Source organism: Schistocerca nitens, chromosome 4 (genome assembly GCF_023898315.1).
Source record: "Schistocerca nitens isolate TAMUIC-IGC-003100 chromosome 4, iqSchNite1.1, whole genome shotgun sequence".
Taxonomy (NCBI): domain Eukaryota; kingdom Metazoa; phylum Arthropoda; class Insecta; order Orthoptera; family Acrididae; genus Schistocerca; species Schistocerca nitens.
Window position 1 is genome coordinate 988,355,402 of NC_064617.1, and position 25,470 is coordinate 988,380,871.

General features: G+C 39.5%; 1 protein-coding gene across 4 annotated transcripts in view; it reads right to left on the reverse strand.

The window, feature by feature from the left end:
* Positions 1 to 4,639: 4,639 nt before the first annotated feature.
* The window catches only part of LOC126253705 (mitochondrial enolase superfamily member 1-like), a 90,314-nt gene continuing 69,483 nt past the window's right edge, over positions 4,640 to 25,470 (reverse strand). For all 4 annotated transcript variants that reach the window (XM_049955237.1, XM_049955234.1, XM_049955235.1 and 1 more), the window contains exons 7-11: positions 22,925 to 23,082; positions 17,644 to 17,778; positions 17,354 to 17,525; positions 8,689 to 8,870; positions 4,640 to 4,822 (exon numbers count right to left, since the gene is read on the reverse strand). In XM_049955237.1, the coding sequence (XP_049811194.1) occupies positions 4,697 to 4,822; positions 8,689 to 8,870; positions 17,354 to 17,525; positions 17,644 to 17,778; positions 22,925 to 23,082 (773 nt within the window). In that variant the 3' untranslated portion in view covers positions 4,640 to 4,696. The remainder of the gene's footprint in view (positions 4,823 to 8,688; positions 8,871 to 17,353; positions 17,526 to 17,643; positions 17,779 to 22,924; positions 23,083 to 25,470) is intronic.

Consider the following 25,470-nt stretch of genomic DNA (forward strand, 5'->3'; position numbering starts at 1 on the left):
TCTTTTATTTAAGACGAAAAAATAAGACAAATAATAATATACCACTTCATCAAATCCCTGTTCATTGGATACCACACTCTTAACTGGTGTACTTCAGTAGTTACTTTTGAGCATTAGTGTATTAATTTTGTTTATTGTACTTCATTCTTTATAAACAGTCTCTTGTTAAAATAAACAATACTGTAGAATAGATATTCTTGCATTCATATAGGGTTAATTAAACAGGTGTTGCTATGTAACTTTCTAAGTGAATAATCTATTTTTGTTATACATTGTCATCAAGATTTGTTACACTTATTACAACGATTTATGTGTACACTATGTGATTCATGATCGTACAGTGCTTTAGTAAAGTGATAAAGTACTTTCAACATACTTAATGTGAAGTGTGTGTAATCTTCTAAGTCGAGAGTTTTCATTGCTTATGTCAGTGCTTTTGCCGTGTGAAGAGTGGAGGAATGTTGAGTGGTAAATTCGAGGGCGAATTTCTCCGAAGGGTGGAGGAATGTTGAGTGGTACTTAAGTAAATAAATTAGTGAAATCAAAGTGAACTAGAAATTAGAATATAAATGAAAAACTTGGTTTAGTTTAGAGAGTTACATACTCGCAAACAGCGGGCCGAACAGCAGAACAGAAGAGACAATGACCGTGAAGTCAGCAAGTTCCACATAAGTGGGCGCTGTCGATTCAGCCGTCAGGGCATCGCCCGACCGGCTCACGTGTTTCTCAGTTGTCGTATGTGAGCAAAGGCCCTCGCCTACATCCCAAGAGCCAATGACCGACGTAAAGAAGATTCTTCGAGAAGCTATTCAACGTGACAGAAGAGGCAATACCCGGCTCACGTGTTTCTCAGTCGTCACATGGGATCAAAAGCCCTCGCCTACATTCCAAGAGCCAATGACCGACGTTAAGAAGATTCTTCGAGGAGCTTCTCAACGTGACAGAAGAGGCAATGACCGTGAAGTCGTTCACCTCCAGTAAACTGAAGTGAATAAATATGCGAGACGCAGTGGGCCAGAGAGATGAAGACGGAGACGGAGACGGAGACGGAGACGAGATGAGAGACGAAGAAGGAAGAAAAGAAGAGTAGCAGTAGTTTTCAGTCAGTTTCGGTGCTGAAGACCGTCATGCAAGAAGAGTCTGCATCATGCACAGACGAACCAAGTCCGCCGCTGTAATGGAATAGCAAGCAGCAGCCGCGGCGCCAGAAGACAGAAGTTAAAAGGTATTTGAAGTCGGATTTTTACATACCCGGGTGACTCGTGAGGACGGGAAGGAGACGGCCTCACATCAGCAGTCACCTGTGAGCTGGGATGAAGACCTGACAGCCGAAGACTGGCAAGCGGGAGTCCGTGGTTCGAGTCCGCCACACTGGCCTTCCCCCGCCGCACCGCTCCGCTGGCCGACGCAGAACACACGCGGCCGCTTAGAGAAGAGAAACACTGGGACGCGACACCCAAGGTATCATCCGATGCACGATTTCGCTCGCAATAATTAAACGGGCCACCTCGCGCTGCGCGTCTCCAGTCAACTGGGCGAGACGGCGACACGAGATACACACCGCTACGCGTAATCAGACGCCGCCGCCGCCGCCGCTGCCGCAGCAGAAGACTTCACAAACGACACAGCTGCCGCTCTCCGAACCAGAACATCCCGTAAGATACAGTTGTACAAATCTTCAATAAAAGTTATCTTATGTAAAAATGATGTTTCATTCGACCTCATACCCGAGCCAAGGAAGAACCCACCCTGCCCACATGTTGTTAAGAGGGAAAAGTTAATTTATTTAATATTTTCACCCTGACAGAATGCTTTAGAATGCTTATCCTGACAACTGACTTGCATCAAAAGAGAAAACCCAGTTACATTTAGTGACAGAAGTGTCACATTTAGTAACACAACTGTTACAGTGCGTTAGTGACGTTCAGTGGCAGGGGGAACAGGACTTCTGGTCAGGTGAATACAAGATTATCAATACAAATGGGTAGAGCATGTAACTGATGAGGAGGTACTGAACAGAACTGGGAAGAAGAGGAATTTGTGGCAATACTTGACTAGAAGAAGGGATCAGTTGGTAGGACACATTCTGAGGCATCAAGGAATAATTAGTTTAGTACTGGAGGGAAGTGAGGAGAGTAAAAATCATAGAGGTAGAGTAAGAGATCAATACAGTTAACAGATTCAGAAGGATGTAGGTTCCAGTAGTTAATCAGAGATGAAGATACATTCACAGGATTGAGTAGCATGGAGAGTTGCCTCAAACCAGTCTTTGGACTGAAGACCACAACAACAACATAATAAAGACATAACTACGATGTCAATTCAGAATGATACTTAACAGTAGTGAAATTTTATACTATATAAGTAACTTGTGGTGCCAGAAACTCCCCTTTGGTTGTACTGTAAATAAGCTCTGCTTGTTTTAACTTCCATGAAATGTAGCCTATTGGCCTATGAGGTCACCCTAGGCTCAGTTAATACACACGCCATCATAATTGCTAGCACTGCTAGATAAACTGAATGATTTCACAAACTCTTGTTAAACTAATACTGGCAACTATTTTACAACCTCCTTTTAACTTTGACACCCCTTTTTCACAATTGGGTTTCACATAAAACTTGTGCCATTTTTTAACTGTTAGTTAGGGGTGTAGAAACCTTCACATGATGAGAGTTGAATCACTGATCATAGTACAAAAGTCCTTGAAGCAACTGTAATTATTTTGCACAACTAGGGGAGGGAATTCATGAGCATCGCCCGTTGAGAATGGAATGGCCATACTTCTTTGCCTGTGATTATACATCCTAAATAATTTACAAGTTGATTGCACAAACCTACACTTTTCCAGTTTTAAAATTAAGTTAGTACCTTGTAATTGATCTGTTATTTTCCATTTGTTCTACATGTTTGGACATAGAGTGAGAGAAAATTTTGGCACCATCCAGGTCATACTGTGTCTACCCTACGGCATGCATGGCTATCAATCTGGTTTGCAAAGAGCACACTCATTTGAGCCTCAGTATCTGCTAATAGCTTGACCTGTCCAACCATACCTGTAGAGAAGCTTTTACCACATTCAGTAACCACAAAAATCACAAGGTTTTTGCCTCATTGGCTCTCAAGTACCCAGTGTCTAGCCTGGTCAAGAAGATAACATCCGGTCTCTGCTCTAAATAAACAGTATGGTTGTGATGACTTGGTTATGTCATGCCATAAACTGACAGGCATCTTGTTGCAGCACCACTAAATAAACATCTAGTAAAGTTCATGGAATAGAACACTGAGTTTCCATGCCTATTCTGGGATCGATTCCATTAATGAGTGTATCTTCTGCTTGTGCTTCTGCCCCGTCAAGGAGAGCCACATTTTGAGTACTTTTGTTGCCCAGGACATAGGTTGGACATGATACAGATCATATGTGAGGCACATGTACTTCATAATTTTCTGAAGTTTTTTTCTTTGAGAGAGGACAACTTGCCGAATTCAAAACTGATGCTCCTATGGTTGGTACATTCTAAACCCCTGGTCAATATTTCAAGCCTCTGCAGTTAACAAAAATTCTGCAGAGTCAAACTACGCACTGACGTCCACTACGAGCTTTAGTCGTGTGCTGTTCAGGTGAAATTCATAACTCCATACAAATATCTTGCTATTTCATGAATGTTCTGAAGGAAAACAACATTCTCGGTCACTGTATAGGTGGGAATAAAATTACTAAGTGAAATGTAGAGCCATATTTATAAATACTGCTACCTGAATTTATGGTTGGAACATTTATAGCTAAATCTGCAGGATACTGAAGTACATCTTAGTTATGGTCAGATTTTCCCAGGACACCTGCAACCACTCCCACAGCCTTTTGTATTCTACTTGAAATGGTTCTAGCTCCTTTTATGATGACCTCGATACTCCCTCACAATTCAGTATTCATCAATTGGAGGTTTTGTGCCTCAGTTTGGAAAGACTAATAGCCCCCCTTCACTGTTGTTAACGTCACTTTTTAGCTGCTAACATGTGATGCACCACTTTTAACTCTATGAGTACTTGTTACTCAAAATACGGCAGCAAACAAACATTGACATGCAACATAAAAACTGTAGCTAAACACTAGTACAGACAGAACATTCCCATGTGGCTGGTGTGTTCTCATGTGTGTTTGCAATCATTGAAACTTACACTGTCAAAGACCTTTTTATCTCCAACGTTAAGTGAGTGTACCCCCCTTTTAAACACACTTCCGACCATATGTCCATGTAACCTTTTTAGCTCGTTATCCTCTCAGCAGTAGTTTCCTGCAGTTTGTTCCTATTTAGAAAAAACATCCTGTAAGTGAAAAATACCAAGTCATACCATTGTTCAGAATGCTTTTTAAATTGTAGGTCCTCTTGTAATTGCCTGGATATTTTGGTTCACATGCCAGAGGTAAGGACACACACCACTTGCAAGAGAACTGTGCCCAATAAGATGCTGTGGTGTTCAAACTAACCTTCAGGTTCAGAGAACCTTCAGCTCCTCTTTTCAGTAATACTACACATGTTAGTGAAAAAAAATTTAATATGCTTATGGGTACATTTGCAACTCTTGATGTGCTTCTTTGTTAAATTTGGGCAAAATTAAGAAATATTAACAATGGTAAAATGCATTGAATAAAAGGAAGTTTTATTTCAGCTTATTTTTGAAGTACAAATTTGTATTTTAACTGAGTGGTACGTGAGGTCGTTGGAATGTTCCCTCATTGAACATCTTCTCCCATTCGTGTCCAAGTGGGTACTCATAAGATTCTGCTGATTTAGCTTTCATCTTTGTACTGTAACCTGGAGCCTGTTAAAGATACAGCACATAATTAAAATTAAAATATAAATTAACTGATACAGTATCTATAATTAAGCAGTGTACAAACAACTCATTTCTTATAAAGTGCAGCTCAAGTCTTTTCAGTAGCTTCCAAGGATGTCTGACCATTGCTTTATGTGGTACACGTCAGAGTTTTGACCAGTCCTCATAAGTTAGTCTGTCTGCCACAGCAGTAATTAGGTTTAATACTTCCCTGACTCTTCTGTTTTACAATAGCACCACTAACAGTGTACCTGAGCATTTGTAGCCGCTGAGGAATGTCTCTGATAGACTGGCAAAAGTCCCTACAACCATGCATCATTCAACTTGATCAGGTTTCTCTAGTGACTGATTTGAGACAAATATCAACAGTTGTATTTGTACTTATACACCATCGGATGTATATTGTGACTCAGTGCAGAGTGCATTCAGCAGGATGTCCAGAAACTCCTTACATAGTGTATGGGAGGCAGGTGCTGTACAGCAGTGGTAAATGGACATAGTTTGAGGGAATTTATTATAAAGACTACTGGCCACTAAAATTGCTACACGAAGAAAAAAATGCAGATGATAAATGGGTATTCATTGGACAAATATATTATACTAGAACTGACATGTGATTACATTTTCACGCAATTTGGGTGCATAGATTCTGAGAAATCAGTACCCAGAACAACCACCTCTGGCCGTAATAATGGCCTTGATACGCCTGGGCATTGAGTCAAACAGAGCTTGGATGGCGTGTACAGGTACAGCTGCCCGTGCAGCTTCAATACGATACCACAGTTCATCAAGAGTAGTGACTGGCGTATTGGGATGAGCCAGTTGCTCGGCCATCATTGACCAGGTGTTTTCAATTGGTGGGAGATCTGGAGAATGTACTGGCCAAGGCAGCAGTCGAACATTTTCTGTATCCAGAAAGGCCCGTACAGGACCTGCAACATGCGGTCGTGCATTATCCTGCTGAAATGTAGCGTTTCGCAGGGATCGAATGAAGGGTAGAGCCACGGGTCGTAACACATCTGAAATGTAACGTCGACTGTTCAAAGTCCCGTCAATGCGAACAAGAGGTGACCGAGACGTGTAACCAATGGCACCCCATACCATCACGCCGGGTGATACGCCAGTATGGCGATGATGAATACACGCTTCCAATGTGCGTTCACCGCGATGTCGCCAAACACGGATGCGACCATCATGATGCTGTAAACAGAACCTGGATTCATCCGAAAAAATGACGTCTTTGCCATTCGTGCGCCCAGGTTAGTCGTTGAGTACACTATCGCAGGCGCTCCTGTCCGTGATGCAGCGTCAAGGGTAACCGCAGCCATGGTCTCCAAGCTGATAGTCCACGCTGCTGCCAACTTCGTCGAACTGTTCGTGCAGATGGTTGTTGTCTTGCAAACGTCCCCATCTGTTGACTCAGGGATTGAGACGTGGCTGCATGATCCGTTACAGCCATACGAATAAGATGCCTGTCATCTTGACTGCTAGTGATACGAGGCCGTTGGGATCCAGCAAGGGGTTCCGTATTACCCTCGTGAACCCACCGATTCCATATTCTGCTAACAGTCATTGGATCTCGACCAACGTGAGCAGCAATGTCGCAATACGATAAACCGCAATTGCAATAGGCTACAATCCGACCTTTATCAAAGTCGGAAACTTGATGGTACGCATTTCTTCTCGTTACACGAGGTATCAAACAACGTTTCACCAGGCAACGCCAGTCAACTGCTGTTTGTGTATGAGAAATCAGTTGGAAACTTTCCTCGTGTCAGCACGTTGTAGGTGTCGCCACTGGCGCCAACCTTGTGTGAATGCTCTAAAAGCTAATCATTTGCATATCACAGCGTCTTTTCCCTGTCGCTTAAATTTCACATCTGTAGCATGTTATCTTCGTGGTGTAGCAATTTTAATGACCAGTAGTGTATATGTCATTGAAATTAAATAATTTCACAACCAAGACCGTTTTTGTTTTCAAACTATGTTATTTATTTAGCTGGATGCTCAATGAATTTCTGAAATAGTTGGAAAGTTTTGTGTTACCCGGGATTTACAAAGCAAAATAGGAAACATCATCATAAAATTTCAAAGACTGACATGCCTGACTGGAATTGTACTTAAACAGATTGCTGATTCTGTCATGAAACTGGGGCTACAACCAATTAATGTGTAGGAGTTTTCATTTACAGGCCAATAACTGCTTAAAACAAATTGTACATCATTGGAGAAAATCAGCAGAAATCTTTCAGGTAAAAGGTTACTATAAAATGTTATGTAAATACCAATAAAAATAATAATATACATATACTCTTAAGGTCCAAACAATATGTCAGTCTTTGTGGAGTTAAAGAAAGCCTACAGTTAAATAGCCTGCACTGTCCTGTTAAACATCCTCAAAGAATTCAGAGTTTACGTTAAACTGCTGGCATTAATTAGTCACCCTGACAGATACAAACTGCAAGATAAAGTTCCTATGACCTCTCTCAGATTGAGATCAAAACAGATGTCAGGAAAGGTGATGCTTCTTAACTGTGTTCTCGAAAAAATCATCAGGATGTGATCGAAATTGATGGAAACCACCTATAGCCTGACGAGAATGGGAACTAATTCCAAGATAATCTTGCTAGATGGCTAGCTTTTGCTGCTGTAGAAATGGCTAGGATTCAAACTGAACTATTAAGAAAATGCCAAACAAACTGACTTTCAGATATCATTTGATAGAACAGAAGTAATGACTAACATAAAAGCTGCCTCCCCACACCTCTGGACGAGTTATGAAGATGTCAGCAGAATAGAAAGACTGGAGTACCTGGATGAGATCATTATAAGAAAAAAGAAAATTGACATGGAAGCAGTTAAGGCATAAATATGCAAACTTGTAATAGACTTCCAAAAGTCTTGCACAATCTACAAGAAAAAATGTCTTTCATAAAACCTAAATACATCATTATGAAATGGTTCTGAAGTCAGTAGCTATGTATGTAGCCAAAAACCTATCCATAAATGCAAATAAAGGCCATGCTTGAAGAATCATACAAAAAAAAGAGCACAGAATCATTAGGGCAATTGTGGGATCCAATTACATAAATGTCATCCACAAGTCTGTGGCAAAGGCGAGAAAGTACGACACAATCTATAAAAGAAGTGTACAACTTTACAATTATCTAGAATGGATGGACAGGAACAGGTTGACCAAGAAGATCTTCCTCTTTCTTTCTGCAAACCTCAAAAACAGAATGCCCTGGTTTAGTAATCCCAAAGGCGACCTCCAACTTGTATCAATGAAACCTGAAGATACCTTTGACAAGAATCTCTTCAGCGAGAAAACTGTGATGAATGGGCTACACTAAGATACAGAACCAAAAAGAAGATGCCATGTCCCCTTGGATGGAGGAGTGTAAGCAAGCTCGTTGACAAAGTATTAAGGACATTTGCGCTGAATTTAAGTTCACTGCCAAATGTAACAAGACTTAATTCACTGCCAAATGCAACAAGATTTAATTTGGTCTTAGACAGTCCCAGCAAAATATACATATATAGACAAACTGGGGGGGGGGGGGGGGGCTGTCTCAAAGCTTGCTAAACACCATGGACTGATAATATTGCCAACTGCCTGTCATTTTTTGTATTATTTATGGTGTATTTTGCTTCTTCAATTGTTTTACAAATAATTAATATCTTCATTTAAGTAATTTCTCATCTGATGACAGATGTATATCCTGAAGTAAGAGCAATGCTACACGGGAAAGCCATGTGTATATTTGTGATTCTCTTAAGTTACTTCTATTGCAATTTAGGTTTTCATCTGTATTTGATTGTGATAGATTTCTGTGTCAGTGAATACTTACAGTAGGTGCAATGTAGTGAGCATGTTTAACATTGGTTGGGTTTTCAAAATGCTCGTGCTGCTGATCAACATACTCAATTACTCTGTTCTCCTTCGTTGTCGAAAGACAGATGTAATCAAATATCTGGAGATGTTGCACCATCTCACAGAGTCCAACACCACCAGCATGAGGACAAACTGGAACTGTAATAAAGAAAAAATAATTAATCCTTAGTTCATTTCCATGAATATAATGGAAAACACCAGCTTTTGGAAACATAGAGCTGTCATACAAAGTTTTTGTGACTTTCTTCAGAGTCAAATGTACATGTGGGTTTTTTTTTTTTTTTTTTTTTTTTTTTGGGGGGGGGGGGGGGGGGTGTTTGTCTGCCTGCCTGCCCGCCCGCTTAATGTTATGAATGTTATGATTTGGAGGTCAATGGTAGGTCAGTGGTGACTTATCATTTCATCCAAATCCTCCTTCAGAACAGACATTAAATAAACTAAGGTGAACATACTTTTTATGTTTTAATCTTTCTGTCCAAAAGAGGAATGTGAGTTTGAATGCTTAACAGTCATCACCACTTTTTGCATGTGTATCCATCACTTGAATCTTCAGCATAGAAGGGAGTGTAGGTCTATCATGTGAATCATTATTTTTGCCTGATCCACAATTATTGTAACAATTATTTTGAATACTGCAAAATACATGGCATTATTTTATTTAACAATTTAAAATAGCCCTCAATGTGATCCCTCAGGTTTTCTCTGTGCAAATGATTAATAGAGTGCTTCCAGGTGTTCTGCTGAGCTGTTGGTTCCATTTATTGCACAATATTTTGATGACTGATGTAGCCATCTTCTTCAGGTATGATGAGTTTTGCTGTTTTGTGTGTTCACTGCCTGGACTCCAACCATATTGTGAACTAGTTTCTATGACAGCATAATTAAGAAGTCTATCGAAAAGAAGGTGCCAGAAAACCTGAAAAACAAGAAGGCACTTGGAGGCTAGCACTCAGTTTATTAAAATATTGCCAATCATAATGTCCACCAGAGTTGGAAGAAGGTGAGAGAATTACTTTTACATGTGTGTTGTCTGTTCTTTTGGGGCATATGTGGTGTCTGTTCTTTCGGGCATGTCTGAAAGAACAGACACCATGCCGTCATGATTCCATGGACATATATATATACATGATGAAAGAGAGATACCAACATCAGCTGCATGATGGCATTGATATAATTCAGTGGTGATAAGTGAAAATTAATCCTGGATTGGGACTCAACCTGGATTTCCTGCTTAAGGTGGGCAGTCTCCTTACTCGCTTCAGCTATCCAACCATGATTCTTGTCCAACCCAAATTCCTAGCTTGCCACATGTTGATTTCGTACCTCCCCTGGTCCATTTTCCTTATTGCTTGCAGTATCTCATGATTTTCGCAAGAAAATGGCGTAACTATTATGATTATGTGTGTGGTGTCTGTTCTTCTGGACATGTTCGAAAGATAGTCATATTGCAGAAGTGATTAACACGACCCTTCACTTAAAGCAGGAAATCCAGGATTGAGTCCCAGTCTGGCACACATTTTCACTTGTTGCGACTGAATTATTTCAGTGCCCTTATGCAGCTGATATTGGGTTTCTCTTCCATTGTGTTGAGAGAATTTGAGTTTCACCAATATCAGTGCTGTCCGTGAAAAACCAAGTGGCATAGTGGGCATCAGAAATAAAACTCAGTTATAAATAGCAGAGTGGGACCAACAATAGTTCACAATCTGGTTTGAATCCAGGCAGCACATACACACAACAGCAGAGCTTGCAGTGCCTGAAGTAGAAAGCTGGATCAGTAGATATTGTGCATAAAATGAAAACAACAGCTCAACAAAACCACGTAAGGCTATCAAGCCCTCGACAGGCAAATAGTTGTCCTTAAACTGTAATACATAAAATTTATTTCTATGAGCATGTGTTATGCAACAATATATGACATAACTAGACATGCTGTAGGAATAAGCATAAGAACTAAAAAAAATGTAAGAAATTATATACCTTACTTAATAAGAAAATGTTATGAAACACTGACGATGTCTATAAAATATACATTGTACCATGAATGAATAAATAAATAAATCAAAAAGAAAAAAAATGTAGGCATGTCTCATTCAGCATAAATCTTGGGCACATTACAAGGACTTAAGTAATGATTACACAACAATTCAGGGGAACTTATATTTCATAAGCTTTGTTTGAGCCAGCTGAAAATCAAATGATCAAAGAATGCAATTGGCAGCATTTGCTTACACTGTTGCCCAACTTATTGGATAGCTCAATAATAGATTCACGAAAATCAACACTAAACAAAGTGCGATACTTTTGCTTATGTGTATATTGATTACAATATGTGCCAAAAATTCTGATAATTGATTCAGATGTGTGTTGTGTGTGTTTCCAATTTGCATTGTTCAGAAATATAAGAATGCTGATGTTTATAAAGAACTGAATGATCATCTCTGCAAATTCATCACCCAGAGTAATCACTAGTAGTGATAGCTCATTTTACAGCTGCAACCTTTCAATCTGCCTTTGGTCTACAGCAGAAATATCCTTAGAAGGTGTAGATGATCCAGATGATGATGATAATAATAATAATAATAATAATAATAATAATAATAATAAATAACCAGACTTAACGTCTGAGAAAGTAAAGAAATAATAATAATAATCAACCCCGTGGAGGCCCAGGAAAAGAATAGGCCTCCGGTATGTTCTGCCACGACGAAAAGAACAAACCACTAATAGGGCTAACCCCCCTTTTAGTGTGATTACTTGGTTCAGGACAGAACTAAAGAAGCCTCGCACAAGCGCCGTCATGGTCGGGGACGACGCTTGAACCCTATGCCCGTCCACAATGGTAACGACATTGCTAGCCAACTGGAAAATGATTTAAATCCAAATAGAGGTGTTTTGCAGGATATGCTTCCTGCAACCACCCTAGAAGGAAAACAAAGACAGAGGATGAGATGGTCAGATGAAGTTAATTGACACCTCATGTTCTGTTATTACCAAGCAACAAACCTAGGAACCAACACAACTGGATACAGATCACAAGTATACACAACATTTATTACCAGATACCCAGAATTAAAATTTTTAACAGAACAACGACTAGCTGATCAGATCCGTGTAATAATAAAAAATAACAGGATACCCCAGTCAGAATTAGAAAACAACAAGTACAACAAATACTGGAGCAAAATAATGTGCAATCAGAAGAAGAAGAAAATACAGTAATGGACTCAAACATCCCAGAGCAAACAAATAAAGACCAACACGCATCAATTAAACAATCAGAGGAAAATGAAATCTTAAGACAGCCACCAGAATAATCACAAATAGAACACGAAGTGACACACATGTTAGATATAGAAGAGAAATTTCAGCTGACATATATAGAATACAAAGACACAAATACAGACATTAGACCATTCTTGCATAGACCACCAAATAACCCACAAGTCGAAACAACAATAAAAACTATCAACACAATCATACACAACAAAATAAATGAAAACACAACTATGGAAGAGTTACAACTACTGGTTTATATAGGAGCACTCACTACACTAAATATACACACTAGGCAGATATCAGAACCAACCAACACACAGAAGAAACCCACAAAACCAGCATGGCAACACAGGCTACAGATCAGAATAGAAAAACTGAGAAAAGACATTGGACAGCTAACACAATTTATAAGAAATGAAATGTCAGAAAAAAAAAACGAAAAAGGTTAGGTAAAATCTCACAACAAGAAGCGACAGAGCAATTAGATGAAAAGAAGCAGAAATTACAAGCATTGGCCAAACGACTTAGAAGATACAAAAAAAGTGAAAATAGAAGGAAACAAAACCAAACATTCAACACAAACCAAAAGAAATTTTACCAGACAATAGATAACACATGCATTAAAATAGACAATCCACCAAGCATAACAGACATGGAACACTTCTGGAGCAACACATGGTCAAACCCAGTACAACATAACAGGCATGCACGGTGGATACAAGCAGAAACAGACACATACAAGATGATACCGCGGATGCCTGAAGTGATAATTTTGCAACATGAAGTCACCCAAGCAATTAATTCTACTCACAATTGGAAAGCCCCTGGAAAAGATAAAATACCAAATTTCTGGCTAAAGAAGTTCACCTCAACACATTCACATCTAACTCAATTATTTAACAAACGTAATTGTTGGGTTCAAATTAATGATATGGTTATAATAGAGGGAAACATTCCACGTAGGAAAAATATATCTAAAAACAAAGATGATGTGACTTACCAAATGAAAGTGCTGGCAGGTCGACAGACACACAAACAAACACAAACATACACACAAAATTCAAGCTTTCGCAACAAACTGTTGCCTCATCAGGAAAGAGGGAAGGAGTCGACTGACATCTCTGCCCAAACTATTTGTCTTTAAATATGTCTGCTTGTGTCTGTATATGTGTGGATGGATATGTGTGTGTGTGCGAGTGTATACCCGTCCTTTTTTCCCCCTAAGGTAAGTCTTTCCGCTCCCGGGATTGGAATGACTCCTTACCCTCTCCCTTAAAACCCACATCCTTTCGTCTTTCCCTCTCCTTCCCTCTTTCCTGATGAGGCAACAGTTTGTTGCGAAAGCTTGAATTTTGTGTGTATGTTTGTGTTTGTTTGTGTGTCTGTCGACCTGCCAGCACTTTCATTTGGTAACTCACATCATCTTTGTTTTTAGATAAATTATTTAACAGTTACATTGCAGACCCATACACATTCCCTGATACACTTACACATGGAATAACTTATCTGAAACCTAAAGATCAAGCAGACACAGCAAACCCAGCTAAATATCATCCCATAACATGCCTACCAACAATATACAAAATATTAACTTCAGTCATTACACAGAAATTAATAACACATAGAACACAGAACAAAATTATAAATGAAGAACAAAAAGACTGTTGCAAAGGAGCACGAGGATGTAAAGAGCAACTGATAATAGATGCAGAGGTGACATATCAAGCTAAAACTAAACAAAGGTCACTACACTACGCATACATCGATTACCAAAAAGCTTTTGATAGTGTACCCCACTCATGGTTACTACAAATATTGGAAATATACAAAGTAGATCCTAAATTGATACAGTTCCTAAACATAGTAATGAAAAATTGGAAAACCACACTTAATATCCAAACAAATTCAAATAATATCACATCACAGCCAATACAGATTAAGCATGGAATATACCAAGGAGACTCATTAAGCCCTTTCTGGTTCTGCCTTGCTCTGAACCCACTATCCAACATGCTAAATAATACAAATTATGGATACAATATTACTGGAACATACCAACACAAAATCACACATTTGCTATACATGGATGATCGAAAACTACTGGCAGCAACAAATCAACAACTCAACCAATTACTAAAGATAACAGAAGTATTCAGCAATGATATAAATATGGCTTTTGGAACAGACAAATGTAAGAAAAATAGCATAGTCAAGGGAAAACACACTAAACAAGAAGATTACATATTGGATAACCACAGCGACTGCATAGAAGCGATGGAAAAAGCAGATGCCTATAAATATCTAGGATACAGACAAAAAATAGGAATAGATAATACAAATATTAAAGAAGAACTAATAGAAAAATATAGACAAAGACTAACAAAAATACTGAAAACAGAATTGACAGCAAGAAACAAGACAAAAGCTATAAATACTTATGCTATATCAATACTGACCTACTCATTTGGAGTAGTGAAATGGAGTAACACAGACATAGAAGCACTCAATACACTTACACGATCACAATGCCACAAATATAGAATACATCACATACATTCAGCAACAGAAAGATTCACATTAAGCAGAAAGGAAGGAGGAAGGGGATTTATCAACATAAAAAACCTACATTATGGACAGGTAGACAATTTAAGAAAATTCTTTCTAGAACGAGCAGAAACTAGCAAAATACACAAAGCAATCACTCATATAAATACATCGGCTACACCACTGCAATTTCATAACCACTTCTACAACCCTCTAGATCACATAACATCAACAGATACGAAGAAAGTAAATTGGAAAAAGAAAACACTACATGGCAAGCACCCGCCACACATTGATCAAGATGCATCCAACACATGGCTAAGAAAAGGCAATATATACAGTGAGACGGAAGGATTCATGATTGCAATACAGGATCAAACAATAAACACCAGATAGTACAGCAAGCATATTATTAAAGATCCCAATACCACAACAGATAAATGCAGACTTTGCAAACAACAAATAGAAACAGTATATCACATCACAAGCGGATGTACAATACTAGCAAATACAGAATACCCCAGAAGACATGACATTTTAGCAAAAATAATACATCAACAGCTTGCCTTACAACATAAACTTTTAAAACAACACATTCCCACATACAAGTATGCACCACAAAATGTACTGGAGAATGATGAATACAAATTATACTGGAACAGAACCATTATAACAGATAAAACAACACCACATAACAAACCTGACATCATACTCACCAATAAAAAGAAGAAAGTAACACAACTAATCGAAATATCCATACCCAATACAACCAATATACAAAAGAAAACAGGAGAAAACGTTGAAAAATACATCCAACTGGCTGAGGAAGTCAAGGACATGTGGCATCAGGATAAAGTTGACATTATACCAATTATACTATCAACTACAGGAGTCATACCACACAATATTCACCAGTACATCAATGCAATACAGCTACATCCAAACTTATATATACAACTACAGAAATCCGTAATTATTGATACATGTTCAGTCACCCGAAAGTTCCTAAATGTGATGTAACATATACCGCACAGTTAAAAGGAAGTCACGCTCGATCGAGGTCCGCGTCACTTTCCATTTTTGACCAGACATAACGTCTGAGAAAAGAAAGAAATAATAATCATAAGAAGAGGAAGAAGAAGAAGAGGAATTTAGGGCATATGCATGTTCTCATGTTTGTACTTCTATACACTGATCATGACTGCTGTTATTACAGTGAAGTACTGCATGAGGAGATACGAACTATCAACTCCATTCTCAAAAATTTCAAACAGACAATTGTATGCTAAGTTCACTACTGAACAATGAAATTATTATTGACTGGTGTTAGAATTTAGAAATAAACTAGTATCGGCATTAGTTCTTATGATTTCATTCTTTAGGAGTTGGGACACACAAGAAGGTACTTTCTGAAATCTGAACAGGACAGTTTATGACAGTTTTGTACAGGAAGTGCAATGAAATGGAACAATTAAACGTGTTGGAAACTGTGCATGGCATCTCCCCCGAATATGAGAATTACTGTAACAAGGCACATGTTCCTCACAATGCAAAATATCTTTATACCAACAGCAGAATCTTTGAAATTATAGCAGCTCCACAAAATAAAAACATGTGGTTTAATGGAACTACAATACACAAAACTGTATCACTTTTATGAAACCCTGTAATTGTCTCCCATTGTGATGCATAAGTTTGAAATTTGGCTCAAGGTGGCTACTACAAACTTCCTCTTTAATGGTGCAAAAACATGGCACCCTGTGACTTCAACCTCGGGCTGAGTGACATTTCAAAAAGCAAGGTCTCAACACGTGAAAAATAGGCCACAGCTCAGAAGTTCATGAGATATCCTTAAAGTAGGGTTGAATTGACCAGGACGTAGTTGCAGTGTTGAACATTGTGAAGAACATTGTCCTGATGCTCACTGTACAGTGAACTGTAGGTTTCACCTGAGAAATGTGTGGGAATCAGTGTCCCGAGGGAAGGGGTCATTTCAAATGTTCAGATGTGTGTGAATTCCTAAGGGACCAAACTGCTAAGGTCATTGGTCCCTAGACTTACACACTGCTTAAATTAACTTAGACTAACTTATGCTAAGAACAACACACACACCCACGCCTGAGGGAGGACTCTAACCTCTGATGGGGGCAGCCGCACGGATCGTGGCAAGACGCCTCAGACTGCGCGGCCGGGCTCATCTCATTGCCGCCTTTTATCCAACCTCCAGGGGGCTTTTCGTGTCGATTCTGAGAGGCTATGTGTCTCAAATATTTTCCTCGGCTCCACATAAGAAAACTGGGTGATTTCAAAGCTTGGTGTTGCAGTTCTGACTGCAGAGACGTCAAAGGAAGGGATAAAATGTGTGTAAGAGAGTGTGTTACAACCTTCCCATCATGTGACACATCCACGATTGGGCAGAATTGTGGTGAAATTTGATGCCAATGTCGTGTCATTCACCCACCTTACATCTCATATGAGCTTTAGAGTTGTGACTTTTTTTTGCACGTGTCGACACCTTGCTGTTTGAAGCGTTGCCAGGAAGTTTCATATCAGCGCACACTCCGCTGCAGAGTGAAAATCTCATTCTGGAGGCATACCTCAATGTTTATGCACACATGGTCCATCAGTTAGTTTATGTCATGTAGATTGTTGCTCTTCATAATGGCAGATATCCTAAGCATTATAAATGTTCTGGTACTGCAGCATAATAAATGCAAAATTATTTTTACATCTGACTAAGAGTTCATAATGCAGGTCGAATTTTAAAAAGAGCCAATAGAATACAGCTTTAAACATACCTCCCAATTTGTAAGCCATTAGGTAAACAGACAATATCTCATTGACACCACCAATGCGACACGAATCAATCTGACAATATTGCATTCCACCAGCCTGCAGAAATTGCTTGAACAATACGCGGTTGCAGCACATCTCTCCAGTTGCCACACCAATCCCAAGTGGTTTCAGTGCCTATTTTGTTTAAAAATGCACAGAAAAACAATAAATTATTTTGACATCAAATTTATTTTGTTTCCAATAATTCCATTTCCTGAAATATTTAATTATAGTTACTGGGCATTTGCTGTACCTTGGCTATTGCAGCATGTCCAAGAACATCATCAGGGGAAGTAGGCTCCTCGATCCAAAGTGGCTTGAACTCGGCCAGTTCCTTCATCCAGTCAATAGCTTGCTGTACGTCCCAATTCTGATTGGCATCTACCATCTTCAAAAAAGGATGCCAATCAAAAATGTGTTATAATATAACTCCGTATTTACAAAGTCAACTTTTACCTACACAAAAATATGTGCAGATTGGGACCAGGATGTAAGAAACATAAGATCACTTTTAAAAAATCATGAACTTTCAAAACTACACATTTCTTATTTGAAAGGTAAAGAGGAATGACTAGGGAAAAAACAAATACTAACATAGTTTCACCCAGCTGAGAATCAAACCCGGCCCCCTGCGGTTTGTACAAGCTATCACTTTTTACTCTCTCTCTCTCTCTCTCTCTCTCTCTCTCTCTCTCTCTCTCTCTCTCTCTCTCACTCCCACCCCCCCCCCTCACCCTGCACACGAGTGTGTGCACACACACACACACACACACACACACACACACTTGTGTGATTTATGGAGAGTGATAACTGGGAAAGCGTAAAATGAGTGGGGAATGGCACATTAGTTACGGGCACTCTATTATATTTCATTTATATATCATTATTGGATAATGGATAATCCATTCAGCTGTTTTACTGATGTTATTTGATTCATATAATCAATCAATTTTAAAATTATACAGTTTCATCTTCAGACGTCCTTGTGACAGTCCAACTCATCCAAAACACTCAAATACAAAAGTGATCCAAAACATTGGCAAACTGAAAATCAGTAGTGCTACTGTAAGCATAAAATATGCCAATTCTTGTGTACATTCTATGTGAAGCTACTGGGGCTGTGATGCACAGCATTTTCAGCCACTGGGCATCTGGGTTTGGGGAAAAGTAGTGTTCGACAACAGCAGCAGCAACACCATGGGATATGTTGACATGCAGGAACATAAGGCCAGCATGTAGTCTAACGATAATAGGACAGGAACCATGGAAACGCATGAATTAAGTGGTCAATGTCTTGAATGAGATTTTCACTCTGCAGCGGAGTGTGTGCTGATATGAAACTTCCTGGATGATTAAAACTGTGTGCCGGACCAAGACTCGAACTCAGCACCTTTGCCTTTCGTGGGCAAGTGCTCTACCAACTGAGCTACCCAAGCACGACTCACACCCCATCCTCACAGGTTTACTTCTGCCAGTACCTCGTCTCCTACCTTCCAAACTTAACAGAAGCTCTCCTGCGAACCTTGGTAGAGCACTTGCCTGCGAAAGGCAAAGGTCCCGAGTTCAAGTCTCGATCCGGCACACAGTTTTAATCTGCCAGGAAGTTTCATATCAGCGCACACTACGCAGCAGAGTGAAAATCTCATTCAGGAAATATCCCCCAGGCTGTAGCTAAGCCATGTCTCCGCAATATCCTTTCTTTCAGGAGTCCTAGTTTTGCAAGGTTCGCAGGAGAGCTTCTGTTAAGTTTGGAAGGTAGGAGACGAGGTACTGGCAGAAGTAAAGCTGTGAGGACAGGGCATGAGTCGTGCTTGGGTAGGCAAAGGTCCTGAGTTTGAGTCTCAGTCCGGCACACAGTTTTAATCTGCCAGGAAGTTTCATGATCAATGTCTTGTAAATAGAAATGGAGGATACTGTGGAATATCAACTGAAGATGTCGAGCAACCAAGAAAATGTTTCTTTGGGAGGATTGTAGCCAGTTGTGGTGATGTGACCAGTAGACAGACTAGCGTATTTCATTTGTCTTGCTTTGAAAGAAATGAAAAGTGCTGGCGTAAGGAGGAGATAGAAACAAGAGACAGATTTTGTTGGAGGCCATATTGGACTTACAGAATGGGATCATAGTGGTAATGTTTGTAAGCAGATATAGTGTAAATCTAGCAGAGATATTCAGCCTGTGTCTCTCATCCTTCCCTATCTCTGTTTTGACATATCATCATTTTGTCAGTGCTGGTGAAAGTGATCTGTATCCTCTATCCTCCCTCAAATTACCTCTTCATCCCACAAATACACAGCGATGGTCACTACAACTGTAAGGGTTGGTTGCATTTTATTTGTGTGTGTGAGGGTGAGGGTGAGAGAGAGAGAGAGAGAGAGAGAGAGAGAGAGAGAGAGAGCACATGCACACATGCCTCTGTTAATGGCGAGATTATGAACAATGAAGCATTGTAAAAGCTAGAAATATTTTCCTGACTGTTTTCTTATGCTGTTACTCTTTATTTGACCCATTTCTGCTGTACACGAATATGAATTAATTTTTTTTATGTTTATGTTTTTTACATACAGAGTGTACAAAAATGTGCCAGAAAATGTATGCCTAGTGATTTATTCTTCTAGCAATTTATTCTACAAGGGTTAGTGCAAAAGCCATTGCAACTATTTTTTTTTCTTGCAGATATGTGAACAGACCACAAACTGCTGTTTGTCACGTTAAATCTATGGATGCATAGTGTGTATTCACAACAACAGATGGCTCTGTGATCGCTGGTAGCAGCATATAGTGCACTACAAAATCAGTTGTGTGGCAAGTGTCATGTGAGATTGAAGTAACCCATTTTGAGCTGCACACACACACATCAAAATAAATCTACTCCAAGGAAGAAATGTGAAAGAATGTCACAGTGAATTGGTGGAAGCCCTTGGGAATAATGCCCTCCCATACCGTATTGTAGCATAGTGGGTGGGAAAGTTTCAGCAAGAGCATGTGGCAACTGGTGATAAGTATTGCTTGGGATGACCTTTGAGTGTGCAGGCCAGTGTGGCATGTTCCATAATAGAGTATCTCTTGGAGGAGACAGACAATGGACGCTACTGCAGTTAGAAAGGGTAAGCGGTATTGAGAAACCAACCATCCACAGGATATTGGGAACAGACCTACAAATGTGCAAAATCGCTTCACAGTGGGTACCTGCTTGAACTGAAAGAAGTTCAGTGGTGGTTTTGATATGTAATATGCTCCAAACATTTAGCACACTGCAACAGGATGGCAACCACTTCTTCTCGTGCATAATCACCACTGATGAATTTTGTGCCAAGCGATATGAACTGGAACTCAAAAGATCGATCCACAGAGTGGTGACATGCCTTATCACCAAGGCAACAGAAGTTATATCAGAAAACTTCCCCTGTGAAACTGACAGTGTTTGTCACATATGATGTCAGGGGTGTCAGTGTGTGCCGCTTTGTTTCACAAGGCAGAATAATGAGAACTGGAATTTATTGATGCGACAGGTATGATGTAGCATTTGGGAGGAACATCTGGATCTTGTGGACACTGGAATGATATGGCAAGACAATGCAAAACCACATAAAGCAGAGTGTGAATGGTGGCAACTGCGACACTGGGTGTGGGAAGGATAGGAACACCCACTGTATTATCCTGAGCTTTCGCCCTATGATCTCACATAAAAGATAAAAGAATCACTATGTGGCAAGCAGTTTGTGACAAGAGGACATTGCAATTGCTGTGTGACAACAGATGACCCAATTCAGACATGGTGCAAGACATGGTGGTGCAGATGGTGTTCAGTGCCTCCCACATTGTTGGCAGCATTTGGTGAACGTTGCAGGGGGCTACTTTGAATGACTTTATATCCAGTTTTTTCATGTCAACTGTATGTGTGATGCGCTGTAATTATTTTGCACCATCAAACTAGTATTGTCCTGTACACTACCGTAATAAATAAGTGAGGTGCAATGTTCACGTGTTCTTCAGTGTCCATACAGATAGTCCCCACCTTGTACTTTCATCTGTATATGTTCCATTTTCCAGATTGGCTGGTATCTGCAGGATGAAAACAGTTGCAATGAATTTTGCCCCAACCATCATTTATACAAATTACACATGTAAAAAACACATTTACAGCTACAAAAATTGCTCAAAGTGACCACTCTCTGCTTCCATGCTTTCCCTGAGCTTTCATTCAAAATTTGGTCAAATCAATTTTCAATATACTCTCTCACAGCACATCAACATTTGGTATACAAGTTTAATACAGCAAGGAGTTTAAATGTCCCCATAGGAAAAAACCAATGGACTCAAATCTGACGATCGAGCAGACCCTTCAATGTATCCCCCTCGGCCAATCCACTTGTTCAGAGACTAGTTATCAAGATACTGGTAAACTATCCATGTAAAGTTAGGTGGAACACCATCGTGTGTAATCCACATTTGCTGGGTGATATTTAGAGGTACACCATCAAGTAAACAACTCTTGCTGGGAGATTGTAGATACAGATGTCTAGCAAGATGTCGCAGAAAGAAGTGGGGACCAATGAGATGATCACAAATGATTCTGTCCCACACTGGAATTGAACTTCTGTCGATGTCTGTCTTGCCATACTTCACGACCATTTTACCAGCTCAGATGTGATTGTTATGACAATTGATGACCCAATCACATGAAAAGCCAGATTAAACAGTAAATAAGGTACATGCTAAGAACTGCAGAAACACAGTACTGAGCCTTAAAATGCATTGGCTGAAGGTTTGCATCATTTAATCCTTGCACATGTTGAAGGTGATATTAGTACAGAAGATTTTCATGCCGAATGTTCCAGATCATCAAGTGATTAACCCATCCCTTTTCACAATTCTCCTTCTACTAGGTGATGAAGTTTCATCCACAGTGTGAAGAAAGTGTTCATCTAGCTCAGGCATTCACATATTGCAGGTCTCCTGTCATTTGCAAGTATCTTCTCAAATGAGCTTTTCTCTCTCAAGCATTGGAGGTGTCATAAAAACATTCTTCCAGAAGCTAACTGCCTCCCAGAGAAATGCTCAGCATAAAGCTGACATTCTGCATTCACATTCCCATCTGCTAGGCCACAAATGTAGTGCATATCTGCCATTTCAGACATTGAAGACACCCTTGTGAAGTGTTCTGATGGAAGTTACTGTAAACAAGAAGTGAGTGAAAACACACATTTGAAAATAATCACACAACCAGGAATCATTGCAAGGAATTCCTTTCATAGCTTCCTAACAAAGGATTTTTGGACCCATGTTAATACAAACATTTTGTAATGCTTTAATGTCAAGAACAAAACCATAAATTTTCTGATACATATTTTTATACACCCTGTATAATATAATGGATAGAAAACTAAGTAACATAGCACTAGAATAAACACTGTTTTATGTATGGGTTCCCATTAATCTTTAAAATTGGTTCAGATTTAATTTTCACAATTTCTACACTTTCTCCTTAAGAAATATATAAGTACACCAGACAAGAGAGTTTTTGTCTACATACCAATTTATTGTCCCAGCCGATGATTTCTCTTACTATTTTACAACGGCGTTTATCGTCCTCTAAATTTTGACCAACTTTAACTTTGAAACACGTGAATCCCTGAGAAAGGTACTCTCGGCAAAGATCACGCACACGTTCAGATGAATAACCTAACCAACCTGTAATGTAAAATGAGTATAAGTAGGGTTAGTTGACATATCAATAGCAAATTAAATTTCAAGTGCAGATATGTCCTCCTTCCCTCCCCCAGAGTCACTATTGTTTTATTGTGCTGCCCCATTGCACTGCTGCCAGGAAATCTGTGAATATCTTACTTTTCCTTAAAATTGAGATGCAATATCAGTGAGGTACATCTAGATCTACACCTATATCTACATACGTACTCTACAAGCCACACTATCATGCATGGTGGAGGGTACCCTGTACCACTATCAGTCATTTCCTTTCCTGTTCCACTTGCAAATAAAGCAGGGGAAAAGTGACTGTCTATATACCTCTGTATATGCCTTTATTTCTCTTATCTTATTCTTTGTGGTCCTTATGCGAAATGTACACTGGTGATAGTAGAATCATTCTGCAGTTAGTTTGAAATGCCAGTTCTCTAAATTTTCTCAACAGTGTTTCACAAAAAGAGCATCATATTCCCTCCAGGGATTCCAATTTGAGTTCACGGAGGATCTCCGTAGTACTTTTTGTGTCGATCAAACCTACCGGTAACAAATCTAGCAGCACACCTCTGAATTGCTTCAATGTCTTCCTTCAAGGCGACCTGGTGGGGATCCCGAACATTCAAGTGGTACTTAAGAATGGGTAGCACTAGTGTTCTATATGCAGTCACCTTTATAGATGAACTAAACTTTCCTACAGTTCTCCCAATAAACTAAAGTCGATGATTCACCTTCCCTACTGCCGTCCATACATGCTACCCCATTTCCTATCACTTTGCATCATTATGCCTAGATATATAATTGACATGCCTGTGTCAAGCAGCAAATCACTGCACTGATGTTCACTTACAAGTGCAGTAATCCACTGTATCAACAAAGCTCCCAGAAGCCACCAGTCAAACTGACTACAACCATCCAACAGCTGCCTCACCATCAACAGTGGGACATATCCCCATTTCCTGACCAGCTAAATGAGCTGAGTACAAGAACCTGACACACAGTCATTGTTATCAGGAACTGTGTACCTGCACCTCTCCTCTAACTGCTGGATAAATTCTGGCGACGAAATTTGTTTCTCCCACCAAGGATTGAACTAGTTATCTGCACATGCATTAGTGCCCTTGGCTACAAGGCCTGACATTCCTTCAATAACCACAAGTTGTAATGAACAGTTCTAGTGATAAGGTGTATGCTGTGGTGTTCACAATGGTATTCTCTCATTTATGTTTTATTGCTGCATTATTATTCTGTATTAGCAGGCTGATGTAAATTTGTTAGAGTTATCTTTTATTACCAGTCAAAATTTTAAAAATTTAACTAAAAACTAAAATCATGAAAAATTCCTAAAAGTATAAAAACTCCTGAGTTTTTCTCGAATTTCCCAGTTGTCCTGGGGTGCATACACCATGTACGAACTTTCACCAACAGAAATGAGTCTCCAAATGTAAGGTCTTATGTAGTCTTTAGGAATAGCACCGACAGTTTAAAACAGAAATCTCACTGAAGCTGGTGTGCGGTAAGCACATTTAGTGGTGACTCAGATAAGGCGAAAACTGTGTGAAGTACAACAGTTTGATGAAAATAACACTAAGACAACTGATGATACCATTCAGGTTACAAAAATGTCATTCTGCCACAAGAACGTGAATCTTTGCATATTCACAAACAATGGGCAGCAAATGTGAAAGACCTGGATGGCTGTGGAGACAGCCACACGACATTTATGATTTGCCTTTTCTTTGAAGTGACTATGTTGCATGCTCCTTTAATATAAATGAGAGCTGCACTAGTTATAAGCACAAAAATCAGCCACTCATAAAATTTATTCTCACATGGTACAGCCTACTCTTCCTTTTTCTTGTTCTGTCCACTCTACCCCATCCAGTTGCCTCTCCCACCATGTGCTGCTGATGCTCATAGTCTGGCTTCAGCTGCCATAAACTGGTTTTTTTTTTTTTTGGGGGGGGGGGGGGGGGGCAAAGGTCTTGTTGGCCGAAAGCTTATTTTGTGAAGTATTTTTGATGTGCCTATCTGTGACTCAGCAGCATCTCCCACTATATGGTAAGTAGCAACTATCCTTTTCATAATATTACCACAAATGGGTATCATTGATGTGGTGTTTATCTATATATACATCTATACTCTCCAAACATTGTGAAGTGCATGGCAGAGGGTACTTCTCATTGTTCTACACATTAGGGTTTCAGTAAGTGTATTTGCAGTAGTGAATATGGATTAACATCAGCTGCATAATGATATGATGACAATGAAATTTTGTGCCAGACTAGCTTTCGAACCTGTATTTCCTGCTTTTCACAAGTGGTCACCTTACTGTTTGGCTATCCGAGCATGACTCATGGCCAGACCCAAACTTACATA